This window comes from Triticum dicoccoides, chromosome 4A, assembly GCF_002162155.2.
Source record: "Triticum dicoccoides isolate Atlit2015 ecotype Zavitan chromosome 4A, WEW_v2.0, whole genome shotgun sequence".
Taxonomy (NCBI): domain Eukaryota; kingdom Viridiplantae; phylum Streptophyta; class Magnoliopsida; order Poales; family Poaceae; genus Triticum; species Triticum dicoccoides.
In genome coordinates this window covers 611,923,054-611,942,021 of record NC_041386.1, presented here as the reverse complement: position 1 = coordinate 611,942,021, position 18,968 = coordinate 611,923,054, and the positions used below count along the sequence as shown (strand labels likewise).

General features: G+C 44.2%; 1 protein-coding gene across 1 annotated transcript; it reads right to left on the bottom strand.

Moving 5' to 3' along the window:
* Positions 1 to 2,838: 2,838 nt before the first annotated feature.
* On the bottom strand, positions 2,839 to 9,968 carry LOC119287326 (ankyrin-3-like). Its single transcript, XM_037566849.1, has 11 exons — positions 9,750 to 9,968; positions 9,499 to 9,669; positions 9,172 to 9,303; positions 8,317 to 8,456; positions 7,419 to 7,505; positions 6,898 to 7,017; positions 5,565 to 5,714; positions 4,887 to 4,988; positions 3,631 to 3,801; positions 3,450 to 3,529; positions 2,839 to 3,233 (listed from the first exon to the last, which is right to left on the bottom strand). The coding sequence occupies exons 1-11, from the start codon at positions 9,871 to 9,873 to the stop codon at positions 3,182 to 3,184; spliced, it is 1,329 nt and encodes a 442-aa protein (XP_037422746.1). The 5' UTR covers positions 9,874 to 9,968; the 3' UTR covers positions 2,839 to 3,181.
* Positions 9,969 to 18,968: the final 9,000 nt, after the last annotated feature.

Below are 18,968 nucleotides of genomic sequence, written 5' to 3'. Positions count from 1 at the left end.
GTAACCTCTGTTGTATAAATTGTACTCCTGACTGGTGATCAATATACGGTGAATTCCACCTTACATCTGTCGCGGGGTGACGCGGCGCCATGGCGACCGGCGATGGCGAGGTGGTGGGATTTTGGAGGGGGGAGAGAGAGGCAGCGTGTCAATCAGCGGTGGAAATGCTGCGCATACGCTACCAGTGTGAGGAGTGTGACTCAAGTGGCCAAACAATCTCAAATTTGGTCCCTTATTTGTCCGCGGACATGTCCGCACCTCTCCCCGATTTCTAAGGTGAAAATGATTAGAATAGTTTTGTTCCCATAGGATATGGTAAAAGATTTTTAACATTCAGCAACAATCCTATCTGAATTAGAGTCCGATTAATAGGATATGGTATTACTAATATACGGCCGGCGCACGGTAGGATAATCCGTTTTTCTAGCCAAATAATTTGGCGTTTTAAATTCTGAATCCGAATTATTGTCCTACGGTGCCAATGTCATAAAACCCTTTAAGCCATTCATTATCACCAAGATTATACTCCACAAGGATATGCAACTTCAAACTACACAATTGTTGATGAGTCATAAACTGTCGTGCCGACGACAACCTTGATGTGATCATATTCATCGTATCCACCTAACTTCTCGGGTATCTTTTTCATTATATGTCACAAACACCATATGTATCAAGATTCTGGAAGAAAAAAAAACCACACCATTCCAAATTGCTTTTGCTTGGTCAGTTATCATATCTTTTGGTTGACGATTTGACATACATGTAAGCCATGCTTGAAATAACCAAAGAAATGGTCCACTATGTTCATATGATGATAACGCACATCCTAACAACACTGATTGGCCATGATGATTGAGTTTGACAAGACAAACAAAAGACATATCATATTTGTTCATCAACTATGTTGTGTCAAAAGTAATGACATCATGAAAAGAGTCATACACTGCTCTACTTCTTGCATCAAGCCAAAAAGTTTGTTGTGTTGGATTGCATTTTGACAAAACAGTCACAAACCGCATCGTCATCACCACTGCCAAGTTTTAACCTTCTTGTTTTCTCTAGAAAATTGCAACAAATTTTCTCACCAAAAGTTAGGTTCGCATGACCATCTGCTGCCACAACAAAAGAATTGAAATTCTTGTTTAGTCATATTCTGGCCCGATCATTCAGCTCAAGCCTTCGCTTGGCATGTAAATCCAACTCTTTGTTGTATATGAACCGAGATTTATGTGAACTTCTTGTATGATTATGATCCAAAATGACCGTCAAAATATAAAGTTTCCTGTCAGTACCACGAGTAATGTTAATTTTAGCTTCTTCTTTTTTTAGAATATGTTAATTTTATCTTTACATCCTATCTCGTCAATTGGATTTGGGCCTCAACATTGGGAAAGTGTATGGTACTTCCGTTGTACATCTTTGTCATGGTTTGAGCTTCTTCTCGTCATAGCAAAGCCTTTTGCCTTAGCATATTTGATGTAGGTACTCTTGCACCTCATTCTCAGTATCAAAGATCACCCCCAGTTCAGGATCTCTAAGTAACGCATCTGGTTGAGCTTCATTATGCTCATGTTCAAGTTCCATACTGCTTTCCTTTAGGTGCTCGATGTTGTCGTCATCGCTTGACATACACGTCGCTTGATTCTTGAACACCAACAGTTCCATCATCCATGCCTATAAAACATGAATTTTTTAACCATCCTTGGTCGAAGGCAAAACTAAAATTATAACAGGTTTACCTAAATGTTGGCATGGTAACCATGAACTCGTGACCTTCATGTTGAACTTAAAGAGATGATCAAGCTAGTAACTGTACTACAGACGCAAAAGTTGCAAAGGGCATTGATCTAATCAAGAAAAGGTAAAAGCTAGATGAAAGATGCAAAAGGTGAACAAGAACAGGGGTAGCACCAGTTAAAACCAACTCAAGATCACATCAATTGCACACTAGTCATAACTTAACAGAAATCGAAACAACAACTATAGCATACTTGGACTTGATCAAGAAAAGCTAGAAGAACGATGCAAAAAATGAACCTCATCTCCCCTTTGGAAAAACTGAGCTGCCTTCTATTTTTTTTCCTTGCGTCGTAAATAGCTGTGCATTATCTTCCTTCTTCTTTTGCTCATTCAGCACGGGCCGGCAGCCACGTCAATCTCGTTTCCTAGTTGGCCGTAAATCTTCCACAACTCCCCAATAGGTGTAACATTATTCATTTAAATTATGTTCTCTTGGAGACGCATGGTTTGTTTGTTCTCGGCATACAACTATGCCAACTCACGAATTATTGGTTTAAATTATGTTCTCTTGGAGATGCATGGTTTGTTTGTTCTCAACATACAACTATGCCAACTCACGAATTATTGGTTTGAATTTCGTTCTCTTGGAGACGCATGGTTTGTTTGTTTACAACTATGCCAACTCACGAAAGCCGATGTCTGCTGAGCGTGGGAGTCGTCAAGTCAGTCAAGGCAATAGTACAGTGGCATATATGTGGGTGGGCAGGCAAATCATCACCGACGGGACAACGCCGGCCATCGACCCACCGGTACCATTACCAGCAGCAGCAGTCACCGCCGTGAATGATCTCTTTACAGCAGCAGTCAGCGCTGTTAATGATCTCTTTACTCCCAACGATCTCGATCTACTCCCTCCATTCCAAAATATAAGTCTTTATAGATATTCCACTATGAACTACATACGGAGCAAAATGAGTGAATCTACACTTCAAAACGCATCTATATACATCCGTATGTGGTTCATAGTGGAATCTCTACAAAGACTTATAAGGAACAGAGGGAGTAGCATTCTAGCTCCTTTTTTTTTCTGAGAGAGACGATTAATAGCTCCTCTGAGGCTCTGACCAAGGCCACTTCTTTACTACATGAGTACGAAAGATAGTATTGCATTGTTTGGTTCTTCTCTTGCATATTCTTTTGGAGTTTGGTCCATGTATCTTCTCGTCTACTTAGCCACTGATGACTAGGTCGACGCATCTCTTGCTACTTTTTTTCACCAAAGTAAAAGAAAATAGGTAACAAAAGAGCCAAGGCAGCAGCTGGAAATGACAAAAGTGCCCTCCATCGATCCCTAATGCTACTTCTTTCCTCATACTGGTTCACCAAGTTAACCAATGAAACAACAAGGCCGATTCAGGGAACTCCAGTTCCATACTGTTCAAGTGGTCTTTGTTGCGCCATCGGATATCTCCAAGGAATTCATAGCTTCCCTGCATGTTTAATTCCAACACCAACTGTATATCAGAATCATTAGGGTTTTGGCACAATTAGGCTTAGGCTTTTCAATGCATGACTAACGTTGTCTAACAAATAAATGTATGCAGTGCATAAATCTCCTTCGAGTATGTCTGTAGATCAAGATCAGTAGTTGTGCAAGTCGGCTGTAGATTCAGATATGACAGGTTATGGGTGAAACTGAAACGTACCGCAACGCAGCCTTGATCTCAGAGCTCTGCGGGTCCAACTTGGCTGCATCCAGAAAAGCATCACGTGCACCCCCGTAGTCCTGATGATGATACAATGCAAGGTGTAAAACAACGGGTGACATGCGGCGGTATAATAAAGGAGTAACAAACTAGCCAACCAGATAGATATATTCGATCACACCTTCAATAACATGAGCGCTGCGCCCTGCCGGTAGCAGGCCTTTGGCCAGCCAGGCCGCATTTCTCTGCACGCAAGAGCGTCCTGCAAAGCATTGTGTCCATCGCCCATGCGGAGCCAGCAAAGGCTCCTGTTCGAGAACAAGGTAGCATCATGAGGGTCATGCTCTATTGCCTGCATGCATCCAACAGGTTGAGACCAAACTTAGGACATGTCTGATCTGATTACATAATAAAACAAGCAATCACATCTTGCTTGCAAAGAAAACCTTGAATTTCTGATGAATTAGAACTTAAAAATGCACTAGTCTGGACAATATTGTCAATTCAATTCAAGCTAATGTCCTTATAGCAGTAACTGAAGTACAAGAATAGGACAATGTTGAAGTGAAGACAATTGTCAAACAGGTTCAATTTCTATGTACAAATAATTCTCCATTCTTCCTTGCAAGTAAGAGATATCAAAATCTCTTAATGTCCAAATCCACAACCCAGAAATCAACAACTGGACAGCGAACAGGCTCAGTGCATGAGGTTGGCCACACAACAGTATTTGCTGCCTGTATGACCAGGAACCTGAGAGTGCGCTGCAAGTTTCTCTCAAGTGCTTTTATCCAAAGGATGTGTGGCAACAATTCCAGCTTTGACGACCCCATCATTTCCTCCATTGTGTTTTCCTCACCCACGATTGCAAGTGGTGGAGGAGGATCCCGGAAAAAGGGAATCGTGGTCAGAAGCCGAAGGATCTTAGAGCAGAAAATGATAAAGCGGCTGCGTTAGCTAGTTCCATTCAGGAGGATGTTCTGATCCTCGAGTATGCTCATCCGAGTTAGGGTGCTGGGTTGCTTAGTTTAGCTTCCATGTGTGAGTCTTACGCGTTTTTCTCTGATGTACAGTTGTACTGTGTTTTCCCCTCTGCGACAGTGCAAAAGCAGAGCCCATGTCGTTCCCCATCAAAAAGTGAAATGAACAACGGTTCTACTGCTGTTTAAGGATACAGTAAGTCCTTGTCAGGTCCTCATGATCAAACTTACATACGGCAATAAAAATTATTTTCAATAAATCAAAGAGAGATGTGTCTCAAAGCAAAGCATGAGGCCAAGTGTACTTATCGGTCGCAAAGATCATCACTCTCTCTAAAGTGAGCATGTATGACAAGAATAATGTGAAACCAGATCATGACCACCTAACATCAATTCAAGCAACTTCAGCTGATATAATTCAAGACTGCACGTTGAGAAATAAGGTATAGTAGCATACCACACTGTACACTGTTGCCGCAGTAGAATAATCATTTCTCTTGACAGACTTAACCCCAAGTGACTTCAGCTCGTCTATTCTTTTTACATTTGAATAATCACCCTAAATGATCAAGAAAAACAAGTGAATCAAGAAGACCCAGGAATGACAGTATAAAGCAGTACATATACTATCATAGTTTTTAAAAACAATAGGTGCTTGGCTGGTGCGGCTGTTTTTTGAATAGCGCATAATATTGTGCCACAAAAAAGTAGCAAAACAGCCATGTTCAATTACAGAAACATCTCCATCCTCAGTCTTGCTCCTGATAGTAACAAGGAAATATTAATTTCGAGAACTCATATCTCCTAAAAGCAGCTTCAGCTACAACCCCCCACCCCACCCACCCACACAAAAGCCCACATTATCACCATATCAGTTGTTCTTCTCTTCACTGAAGATATTACTTTTTACATAAATATAACCTTACAAGCCCTATCAGGCCATCACCCCCAACCAAAGAATCTTATAAAATGTTATCAATAGCATGTATAAAATTCTTGTTCATCCAATCAAAAGAGGCAAAAAGAAACATGGCTAATTTTATGTATGGTAATTCTAACTGGGAAACCATGGATTCAAAGTTGATGCCAGTGTTAAACTAGAAAATATATGAAATACACAGGATCTAATGCATACCTGTTCCATAGACACTGACTTTGCATGAAGTATTATTCCGTCAATGCTCCAATCATGCACAGTTGGAATACAAGAAGTTACAGGGAATAAGATCTCAACATCTTCCCTTGTACCGTTCAGTGCAGCGAGTTCTATTGGCAGCCTACCCGACTGTTGTACACAAAGTTCAACTTCAGAAAGGCACTTTCAGAAAGGCCAGAGGGAATGGAAACTAAGGCGGAAAGGCGTACTCAACTAGATCATTAGTAAGATAAAAAAGGTAACATAATTACAAAAAAATATGAGAACCAATTGCTAAAATGATTGTCAAAAAACCATGTTTGTCCATTTAAAATTTGAACCCCTTCCTTTTGGCATATCCCCGTGTTCAGACTGCAAACTGACAGCCCTGATGCAACTTGAAACATGATTCCGAGTTGTCTTACAAATATTTCTTTGGCAATGACATTATGTCTTTAAACATAAGCAGCCCTAGTACAGATAATCTTGTACAACTAACTCGTACAAGATACGCAGGATTTCAAAATGACTTGGCGATGTATACGACATTGTTGAAGAGTTACTAGAGATGTATTTTTATCAATTGATGGTCTCCCATTCCAATTACGTAACACAGCATGCTAAAAAATAGATAAACAGTCCTAAAAAGAAATGAAAAATGCCAGCAGCTCACTGGTTCTATGTTATTCAGAAAGGTAAGTGTGTATGCAATTGCTAGGATGCATTACGATCATGGAAATATTTCTAATACAATGGTTAGTGCACCTAAGTCTAACAGATGAAGAAAGCCAAAAGTCTCAATCGCAGTTTTAATTAAGTCTAATTTCATAAGAAAACACATGACCCCTAGAATTATATTTGCATGCAGCATGTGACAGCACATACAGTCTACATATAGGATTCTAGGATGTTGGATTGAGTGGAACAATTTTATTATGGCAAGAATCTTAGGACATGTTTGGAGCAGCTCCAACTCTTGGATAATATGTAGGCTAAAATAAGATGATTTAAGCCTAACAAACAAAACACACACCCAAAACCCCCCAATTCCAGCTCAGTGAATTCTTGGAAGTATGGATACCCAGCTTCATGAATTATTGGACCTGTTTGGAAGAGCAACAGCTCCAAGAATTCACTTTTAAAATATGTGCCAGGCTTCCAATTTGCAGAATCTGGTAGATCTTAGAATGCGCTATCAAAACTCTTAAAGTGTCTGTGATGCAATGCATAACCCAATCATGACAACCTCTAAATAGTATTCTTATATGTGTGAACAGCAGTACCTATGTTCAAGCAATTGGCATGCCATGGCATAGAGGTAAAGAAATCTTACGGGGCCAGGAACATTAGGGTCAGCACCAGCTTCCAGTAAGCATTTCAAGCATGCAGTTAAGCCTTTATCCGCAGCAGCAGCTAAAGGGGGTACAAGACCGTCATTGACATCAGCACCAGCCTACCAAAAAGTATTATAAGAATCAGTTTCTAGAGGAACTCTATGAGCTCACTGCCGATTAGACACGACACTTTCTTGTGGGAATAATTAGTGTAGCGCATCCACAAAAGTGTCTCAAAGGTACATCACATAACAAACACCGTTAAAGAAGGCCAAATCTACTTTACTGTGCAAAAATGTACTCCCTCCGTTCACAAATATGAGATGTTTTGGAATTTCAATACGGAGTACATACGGACTGAAATGAGTGAACAAACACACTAAAATGTGTCTATATACATCCAAATCAGAAAAGTTAGAACGTCTTTATAATAATGAATGGAAGAAGTAGCATTGAACCAAAAATTTCTTAAGTAATTCTGAGGCCTGACGCAATGAAAATGAGACTGCATTCATGATACCTCAACCAGGAGCTTGACACATTTCACTGAGGAAGCAGTTATAGCAGAAATAAGGGGGGTGTCAATACCAGGCAGTATCTTGTTATGCTGGTGAGAAACGAATAACACACGAGTTACTATATATATATACTGAAGTAAAATGTAGGAAAGAACATAAAAATAAAAAAAGGAGAATGATTTGTGGTCCTATGACCTTCTGTAATAAGAAAAATCTTCCAATGACTTTGCAAAAGCAAACATGTATCAACAAGAGCTTCTGGAATAATATATTGAGCATTAATGCCTTAGTGGCCATGTTAAGCAATTAGACCGTTTTATCAATTCTGTTCCATGTGTCCCTTTGAAGGAGAAGTACCACATAACAGCACACCCTTTTGTTCCCAGCTAAGCTGGGTAGGCTAGAGCCTAGGGATGAACCCACCAAGAGCCGCCAGACAGAACAAGCGTATGTGAAAGAAAAACATACATCATCATGAATACTAGAGGGGATACAAATTCAGAAGGTTGCAATGGCCTTAAAATTGGCATTTGGAAAACATATAACTGCGTGTATAGTGCCTATATTGAAGAAGCAGGTACGAACGGGGTTTAAGCAACAGCCTATGGAGTACAGAGAAACCACTCTGGCCTATCGAGAATGCAGCCTCAGCAGAATTTAAACAAAAGTTAACAGGGTGAACTTAGTCACTGCTACAAAGGCATGATCTTTAATAATTGCTAGAAAAATGTATCAAGTTAGCTCATAATTGCCCTCGGACTTCAAAACTACTGAATAAAAAGCAGTAAAGCCGACTCAACACAACCAGCAAAGCAAATGAAACAGCCGCGTTGTTTAATCGGAACAATGCAGCTAGCCAAAATTACACCTCGGGAGGAAACAATGTGTTATTAAACCTACATCTGCGTTGTTCTCCAATAAAACTTTCATAGCTTCATCCTGCCCTCTGAAGGCAGCGATATGCAATGGTGTCCCACTGACAGATACTGAGTCAACAGAAGCTCCTTTTGTAAGCAAGAGTTCCACCATTTCACGGTCTCCTGAGTGAAGGACAAAAAGATGAAAAGGGAATCCAACAGGTAAATGCTACAGAGTACAACTAATTGTGTGATGGGGGGATTTTATATGATCAAGACACACACCGATTAAAACTACATTCCCAGGAATAGTTACAAACAGACAAGGGAGAAGAATATGAGAAAATGGGCAACTTTTGAGACAAAAAGGAAATGGCACTGATATCCAAAGTATACAACAAAAACCATGAAACATTCGCCCAGGCAACCTCTAGCCAGGCAACAATAAAACACCCCCATGAAAAGAGGGGCACTCTGTAAAATTTTCGTTGTTGTCGACTTCACATCAATTTAGCTATCAGTGTGAATGTATCCCACTTTCCTTACATTAGCTGAGGGAAGGAGATGGCTGTGAAATACCAGCAAGAAGGTGAGGCGCATAATTTTACATCATAAGTTAAATACCAGCAAGAAACTAGTAGATGGGTTGATGTAAGCTAGGTAGTTTTGGTCAATTAGCCGTTTATGTTTGTCATCATAAGTTAGGAATCCTATTCAAAAGAAAAACGTAAGCTAGGAAATAAATCTGAATACTTTGCCCCCTCCCAAAGTAGATCTATTGCAGATACCATCTCCTACATACTCTCTTTCCAACACGCATGGGAATCATATCATAGTAGAACAATATTGCAATACAATACTATTGGAAGAAAAATGCCATGTGCTAGCAGAGAAGTACCCATTCCAGCGGCATGATGAAGCGGGGTGAAGCGGTCGCCGACAACTTTGTCTGGATTAGCCCCATGATCGAGAAGATAGCGGATAGTATCCAAGCTTCCACCAAACATTGCGCAAAGCAGAGGCGTTACGGCTATCAGATGAAGACGCGTGTCAGTGGAAAGAGATGTATACCGGGATCATCGATCCCTGGCTATCAGAGCATGCTTTGTTTACTAATTAACAGCATGGAATTTACTGCTGGCCTGGGAATTTTTATATTACGAACGCACCTACGAAGAGGGCTATGGTACATTTTAGAGACAAATTAAGAGGCAGAGGCACGTACATTCATCGCCGTCGGCGTCCACATCGACCCCTATCTCCTCGACCAGGTACCTGCACACCGGGACGCTCCCAATTCTGGCGGCCATGTGCAGCGCCCCGAGGCCTTCCTCCCTCGTCGCATCCAGCACCTCCCTGGGATCCCGCGTGCTCTTCTCCAGCGCCCGCACCAGCCCTGCAACACGACGAACCCTGGGGGAAATCAGTACCTCCCTGCCCTGGGATCCCAGACGCCAGCGCACCCGAAAGACGTACCCTTTAAGAGCGGGAGGTCGCCCTCGCTCGCCGCGTGGAGCAGATGCAGATTGAACTCGTCGACGGCCGTAGGGTCGGGGATAGGGAGGTCTGGAGGGGCGGCGGTGGAGCGAGGCGGCGCCATGGCGGCCGGCGGCGGCGATGGGCCTAGGGTTTTGAGGAGGGGATTGGCAGCGAAGACGGGAGGGCGGCGGCGTGTCAGTCAAAGGTTGAAATGGAAATGTTGCGCGCACGCTTTGGGCGTGGACTGTACTAGCACTACCTCTGTTCTGGGTTTTTTTAAGAAAAAACTTACAGTCAAGGTAGTACAAAGAATGCTAGAAGTAAAAAATACATCCATGTCTGTATAGCAACGATTTTTTATAAAGGTTGAATTTTATTAGCTCAAGAAAAGTATCAAGAGAATACAAACCCAAAGAGCACACACCCAGCCTCTGTATAGTTCGGATGCACCCGGCACACGGCCAACACAAACCCACGCACACACAAAAAAAAACACGTCGGTAAATAGCAAAGTCACATAAGACCGAAGCTATATGTAGGTGAAAAAAAACAAAATGATTAGATCCGTTATCGACAAATTATAATAAATACAGTATTCGCACCAACCATCTCATGACATCACATACACGACGAGGTTCCTCAACAGCAACGCCTTCAACAAAGTAGCGACAATCAAGCATCGCCATCACCAGATTCAACCACCAAAGCTAGAGTCTAAGCTTTTCACCCTGAAGAATCAATCCGAACATATCCGAACAATGCCTTCAATAAGGTTATGGCGTAAGAACATCGACTTGCCATGTATAACCGTCACTGGTCAGACTTAGGTTTTCACCCTGGAGCTCGTGACCAAGTGCTTGATTAGCACCACCATCGAGGTCACTCAAGTGTTGTCGCCACCATTTTCCCACGATAATAGCATTTACATGCGATGCGACCGCCGCCACTGCATAACCATATCTCCGCGTCAAGTCGTCGTTCATAATTTGCATCTCACCGTGAAAATCAACCCACTGGATTTTGAGTGATGAATACTCTTGAAAGATCTTTCGGTGACCATCATCGTCACGGAGCCGTATGAGATCGTTGGAGCATAATCTGCAGCTACCCCACTCAGTCGATCAGATCTTAATCACGACCACCAAGCCATGACCATGGAACCATTGACCGGTTTCATCACCTCGCCACCACGCACTACCAGAATAACGGCCGCTGCCGACGGCCTTCTCTACGCCGACGGCCCCCATCGGCATAGATGGTGGTATGCCGACGGCCGCGGAAACACCGTAGGCGTACTAAAGCCATCGGCAAACCTCCATCTATGCCGACGGGGGCCGTCGGCGTAGGAAGGCCGTCGGCGTATATTCCACTATGCCGACGGGGGATGTCGGCATAGAGCTGCCGTCGGCACACAGGTGGGTCCGCCGACCCAGGTCCAAACGGAGGGTTGACGCCGTCACCTCTATGCCGACGGCCCTGACGGAGGCCGTCGGCATAGCTTGTACATTTTTTTATTCGGCAAAAAATCATGTGGGCTTTCTATGCCGACGGGGATACCGTCGGCATATATATTATATGTTTTTTATTTCTCATTTTGCATTTTTTGTTTAAACTTTAGATTTGATTAATTTAAATCTAATTTATATAAACTTAAACATACACAAATTATATATGAAATTGGGGCAGAATTTTCCATAGATTATGAATATCCTGTTTGTTTTTACTTTTGAGTATTTTAAAATGTAACTTCATGTAATTTTGCATATAGGTCCTTATACTTAGTAAAAATCACAAGTAATTGATACTTCACTAGATTTGGATAACTTTTAAATGATTTTCTTATCATAATCTCGCACCAGGACATGATGCATGTGTGAATGTGTTGTGACATGCGTAGACGCCCTTCTTGGGCTTCAAGGTGTGCCCCCCCCTTCACGGACGGCAGTGCCGCCATCACTTCGAGGGGGAATCGTGCGCGTCGGGTAGAACCGGAGGGAATCTAGTGGTGGGTTGGGTCCAGGCCATGTTTGGGGAGGTTTCTATGGGCTGAACTATCGCAACCAGTGGAAGAGTCCACTGGTCAAAGCCCGCCAGGAGAAAGTCAAAGGCCTAGATCTCCTGGTCAACGAGGCTAGGGTTAGTCCGGTCAGTGGGGCTTTGAGGTGTAGCTATGCCGCCGAAACATCGTACCGGGTCTCGATGCGTGTGTGAAAGTGATGTGGTATGCATAGACGCCCGTCTTGGGTCTCCGCGGTGTTGCCCCCCTCCATGGACGGCTGTCCCGCCGTCACTTGGAGGGGGAATCGTGCGTGTCGGGTAGAACCGGAGGGAATCTATTGGTTGGTTGGGTCCAGGCCATGTTCGGGGATGTTCCTATGGGATGACTATCAGGGCCGTCTCCAAAAATTTGGGGCCCCGGGGCAAAAATCAAAATAGGACCCTAAATTTACATCAGGATCGAACTAAATAATCACACAATACATATATGATGATTTTCCAACAACCAAAAAAATCAAGAACTACTGAGTTCAAAATTAATTGTGTCCTAAATCTAGCCTCGTTCGACACTTCCCACCTAACCTAATCAAAACAAATGAACTTATTACCTAATAGTGGAAGACCAGAGGTGATGGCGCTCGTAATTGACAGGCCGTGGGCGATCGACTGATGCCGAAGCAGGTAGGCATTCAGGTAGATCTGGCATCGTAGTCTCTGGTGGGCGGCCGGAGGAAGCAAAACCAACGGGCGTTGTTGGGGCCTATTAGCAATCAATGCACTATGGCAGAAAAACGATCGATTGATCGATTCTCTAGACCTCATGGGCCTGTTATACATGCTGTTTTGGGCGAATGGGCTCATGAGCTTTATTTTTCCTAATTTTAAACCTACAGCTAATAGACTAATACTTAGTGATTAGGGGCCCCAAATATTTGGGGGCCCTGGGCGGTCGCCCACCTCGGCCCCCTCCATCGACGGCCCTGATGACTATTCACAACTAGTTGGAAGAGTCCACTGGTCAAAGCCCATCCGGTGAAAGTCAAAGGCCTAGATCTCCTGGCCAAGGGGCTTTGTGGTGGCCTTCCGGTTGTGGCAATGCCACCGAAATAGCGCACGCGGTCTTGATGGATGTGTGAAAGTGACGTGGCATGCATAGACGCCCGTCTTGGGTCTCCGGGGTGTTGCCCCCTCCACGGATGCCAGTGCCGACATCATTTGGAGGGGGGGGGGAACGTGTGCATCGGGTAGAACCAGAGGGAATCTAGTGGTTGGTTGGGTTCAGGCCATGTTCGTGGATGTTCCTATGGGCTGACCTATCGCAACCAGGTGGAAGAGTCCACTGGTCAAAGCCCGTCTGACGAAAGTCAAAGGCCTAGATCTCCTGGTCAACGGGAATAGGGTTAGTCCGGTCGGTGGGGCTTCAAGGTGTAGCAATGCCATCGAAACACCGTACCGTGTCCCAATGCATGTGTGAAAGTGATGTGGCATGTGTAGACGCCCATCTTGGGTGTCCGGGGTGTTGTTCCCCTCCACGGACGGCAATGCCACCGTCGCTTGGAGGGGGGATCGTGCGTGTTGGGTAGAACCGGATGCAATAAATGTCTCAAATATTCCAGGAGGGCCCGAAAAATGCCATGTCTTGGCACATGTCATGTAATGCCCCCCTTTGAGAGAAAGACAAGTTTCGAGGTCAATGGAGCAACGGGTAGCACACTTCCTTCACAAACCGGACACATTCCCTCTTGATAGCCAGATACTACCTAGGAGATGGTGCAATCTACAAGTGGCTTTCGGTCAGGCTTCTACGAAACACACTCAAACTTTTACTAGACCCTACAAGGAACATATGAACATCGTCCCAGGTCCTGAGGATTTCCGGCATCGTATGTTTTCTGTGGATTTTAACGGCTAGATCCGGCATGCCGCCGAGGTACATTCGCCCCCCGGTGGTGGGTCCTTCCCCTCCTTTTGTTGCACTAGGTATACACATTCCGAAAAGACATCATATACGATTGTACAAACCACTTTTGGACATCATTTCAGGTGGCCGCCATGCATATCTGTAATTTCCCGCATTGAAACCCTACGGATGCAATAAATGTCTTAAATATTCCCGAAAATGCCATGTCCTAGCACATCTCATGTAATACCCCCACCCCCCTTTAAGAGCACGAGAAGTTTCGAGTTCAACAGAGCAACGGGCAACACCCTTCCTTCACAAACCACACACTTTCCCTCCCGATAGCTGGATACTACCTCGAAGATGGTGCAATTTACAAAGGGCCTCCGGTCAGCCTTTTGCGAAACGCGCTCAGATTTTTACCACACCCTACAAGGGCCATATGATGACACCATGCCCGGTCCCGAGGATTTCCAGCGCCGTATGATTTTCCGTGGATTTTAATGGTTAGATCCGGCAACAAATATTCAGTAGGGTTTTCACACACAAAAATAATCTTTTTCGGCACTCAGAAATTGAAAACTAAATTTTGCTTGAAAATAAAATGAAAACTCCCTTCATCAAAATTGTTTTCCATTCTAAGATGCACACTTATACACAATATGATATCACTATAACTATGCCATGAATTAGGCCATAACATTCGTCATTTTGCGGATGTTTTTATTTATTTTTAAATGCAAACAAGGTGTAAATAAATATGAAATTTTCCATGGTATTGGTTTATTATTCCTAGAAGATGTGGATTTTTCTTATTTTTTTACTAAATTTTAACATGAGTATTTCGTGTTCAAAAAACTGTGCAAAGAAACACAAAATTTGTGCTGGCTTCCTATTGGTTGGAAGCAACCTCCCACGGATCGGTGACGTGGCAGGGCAGCCTACCCCACCACGACACCAGCCCCACCTCTCCCTCCCTGCCACCTCTCTCCCTCCTCTCTCTCTCTCTCTCCCTCCCTCCCTCCCCCGCCGCCGCTGCCTACGCCGCACGATTCCGGCGTGTTCCGGCGAGCCTCGCCAACGCGCAGCACAGATCCGAGCCCCATGCCTCCGCTCTTCCCTTCCCTCCAGCCAGATCCGCCTCTCGTGGCCCCGAGAGCTCAGCCACGACCCCTTCCGATGGCTAGGGTTCCGAGGGTGGCGTCCCCTCCAACTCCAGCGCGGCGACGGCGACTCTGCTCCGCCCTCTCTGAAGCCCACCGCAAGTCCCATGGGCAGCTCCGCCTCGTGGATGGTACTCCTGCACCCGGTGGCTGCGGGGCGGACGCGCGCAGCGGATAAACTCCGGCGAGGCGGTGGCTCCCTCCGGCGGCTCCCTCCACGACATGACGGCGGTGCACTGCATCGGCTAAAGCACCACCATGGTGAGCCCCTCTCCACTCCTCTGTTCCCTCCGGTTGCTGCCATGCACATGACGTGTATTTTTCTAACTGTACAATAACACTTACTCCTCTACTGTCACATACTAGATGATTGCTACTAGACTAATAGATTAGCCTTGAATTCATCTAGTTTGGATCAAAACAGAACCATTGATTAATACTAGATGATTTTTACTGTAAATTTTGTTACAGATTTCTTTGAACTAGTTTGATTCCCTGTTGATCTACATTTTTTACTTACTCACATGCTGGACTGAATTTGCTACTGCTGTTACTCTAGTGTTGAACGAGATAGGCATTCTATTGCTTGTTTCCTTGCTTCCACAAATTAAAATTCAGTAATCTTGTTAACTGCTACCGTTGTCATGAACCACACATCTGAGATGAACTTGACATTGATTTGCTCCTTTGTCAAGTATGGATAGACTTTGCTATTCACCGGTATTCAGGCAGTTGATGTGTGCGTGTTGCTGCAGCTGTTAGGACGTTGTTGGATTGTTATCACTAGTACTAGTCCTATCAAATTGCATGTGAGTAGTTCATTACCATGCTATCCAGGTGTAACACCCTCGATGCGACTATAGCTCCCACGTGTCGAGGCACGACTTAGAGACATAATCGCATTGAAGGCATAAGTCGCAAGTTAGGCAATCTTCACAACATCCCATGTAATATAGATAATAAAAGGGGAGATAACATAGTTGGCTTACACTCGCCACGTCAATCAAGTACATAAATAACATTACAACATTCAAACACTCATGGCCCGACTACGACGCCAAAATAAAAGATAACCCAACATGCGACATGGTCCCGATCACCCCCAACTGGGCACCACTACTGATCATCAGGACAGGAAACATAGTATCGTTGAGAGTCCTCGTCGAACTCCCACTTGAGCTCAAGCGCGTCATCTGGAGCGGAATCATCAGGCCCTACATCTGGTGTAATAGTAATCTGTGAGCCACAGGGACTCAGCAATCTCGCACCCTCGCGATCAAGACTATTTGAGCTTATAGGTAAGGCAAGGTAAATATATGGAGCTGCAGCAAGCGACTAACATATATGGTGGCTATCCTGTTCGTAAAAAGAGAGCGAGAAGAGGAGGCAAAGCGCGAGAGAGAAACTAGAGGGCAACCTACGCAAAACATTACTCCAACACCGTGTCCACTTTCCGGACTCCGCCGAGAAGAGGCCATCATGGTAACACACTCAGTTGATTCATTTTAATTTAGTTAAGGTTCAAGTTATCTACAATCGGACATTAACAAATTCCCATCTGCCCATAACCGTGGGCACGGCTTTCGAAAATTCAAATCCCTGCAGGGGAGTCCCAACTTAGCCCATGACAAGCTCTCACGGTCAACGAAGGAATAGAGCTCCTCCCGAGACATTCCGATCAGACTCGGCATCCCGGTTCTTCAAGACAGCTCCGACAATGGTAAAACAAGTCCAGCAACACCACCCGCTGTGCCGACAAATCCCGATAGGAGTTGCACATATCTCGTTCTCAGGGCACACCGGATAAGCTAAGCGTACGGGAGCCAACGTAACCCAAGTTGCCAAGGGACGGCCCCGCACGGTGCTCTAGGTTGGACCAACGCTCAGAGGAGCACTGCCCGGGGGTTTAAAATAAGATGACCCTTGAGTCCGCGAAACCCAAGGGAAAAGGCTAGGTGGCAAATGGTAAAACCAAGGTTGGGCATTGCTGGAGGAGTTTTATTCAAGGCGGACTGTCAAGGGGTTCCCATTATAACCCAACCGCATAAGGAACGCAAAATCCGGGAACATAATACCGATATGACGGAAACTAGGGCGGCAAGAGTGGAACAAAACACTAGGCGAGAGGCTGAGCCTTCCACCCTTTACCAAGTATATAGATGCATTAAGATAACATGGCAATATAATGATATCCCAACAAGTAAATAAATGTTCCAACAAGGAACGGACTCCAATCTTCACCTGCAACTAGCAACGCTATAAGAGGGGCTGAGCAAAGCGGTAACATAGCCAATCAATAGTTTGCTAGGACTTGGTGGGTTAGAGGTTTGACATGGCAATTTGGGAGGCTTGAAAGCAAGTGGTAGGCATCGTAGCATTGGCATAGCAAAAGAGCGAGCAATCTAGCATAGCAAAGATAGTAGTGATTTCGAGGGTATGATCATCTTGCCTGCAAAGTTGTCAGAGTTGACTGGATCCTTGAAAGCAAACTCAACGGGCTCCTCGTTAGCGAACTCGTCTCACAGCTCTACCCAAACAAGACAAACAAGTAACAAGGACACAATCAACCACGTGCAAGGATCAAATAATATGATGCAAGGATGGTATGCTATGCGGAAAGCGATGCGGCATGCATATGCAAGATTTGACAAGGGATGCATGAACCTGGCCTCAACTTGGGAATCCAAGTGTGCCACTGGAAAAATGAGATGAAATCGCTTGAAAATGATATAAAGAACGCCGGAATCGGAGTTACGGTTTGGAAATGGCAAGCAATTCAAATATGACACCAGTTTGCGATTTACAGCAAGTAGCCATCTAAATGCAATGAGATGAACATGCTACAGCACCCAAACATGGCATAAAAATACATAGCAGGGATGCATTTATGATGCTTAACAAAAGTCTAGCACTGAGCTACGGCCAATTCATCCATTAACATGTTCAAACAAGCATGGCAAAAATGCATATGGTAAACAGATCTCAGACTTAGTGAAATTAACACTTGTCTGGAATTCCAGATCAGGTAGCACTCTTGGGAGCAACAAAACTATATGCTACATGACCTGAACATGGAAAAGTAAAGCATGGCATGGAGCTACTCAAAGAGCTTAACAAAAGTCCCTTAGTGACCTTGAGCCAAAAGGGATCAGAAAATACAATTACAAGCATGTGAACATGGCAAAAACATAATCAGTTCTCAGACTTAGTGAAAACTGGCACATGCTGAAAACAGATATCAAGTAGGCATGTTTACGAGCTCGATGCACTCACTACAGAGCAAGTCATGACCAAATAAGCATACAAACATCAAGAATACACAAAATGCAAGCTAGACATGGCAAGAACAATAACATAGCATGCACGGATCAACTACAACATCGGAAAAATCGCTAACAAGTAGACAATCTGCCCGGATTCACGAAGTAGCAAAAGTAGAGCTCGATTGGCTCAAGCTAGGGTGCTCCATAATTGCAAACAAAGACATGGATGGATAGAGCACTGCAAGATTAACAAAACATCCTTACTGATCATCCTCACAAGAGGCACGGATCACTAGGAAACAACATGAACATATGGCCATATGAGATAAACATCTCAAGGACTTAGTGGAAATGCTAAGTCCCTGAAATCAGCATTAACAAGTGCCCCACTTTGCAAGCTTGTGCTAGTCGCCACACACATCACAAAAATACATGGGTTACACCTCTGGAAAGATGGAAAAACCCTTAACAAAATATATGTAGAGCTCATGGGCATATCATGCATACAATAATCATGGCAAAAATGACAAATATCTAAATGGAACAACAGATCTGACAATTATCTCAAGTAGCCCTCTTCTAACAGCATTTCGGGCATCAAGGTGAACTCAAATGAAAATGATGCAATGGAATGAAATGATGTACTCTCTGAGACGAACATTTTGATATGTTATATGCCCAAAACTGAGCTACGGATGAGGAGTTATAGCATGATGAACATGGGCATATGGATTAGGGTTTCAGGAGAAAAAGTCAACCGAGGCGATCTGGATCTGAGATCTGCACGGACTTCGAGATTCGCCAGAGAAGCACTGTAGCCGGCCGGAGCTTTGCGGGGCATCGCCGGAGAGGAAGAGGCCGGAGTCAGGGACGAGGCCGGGGCGGTGGAGAC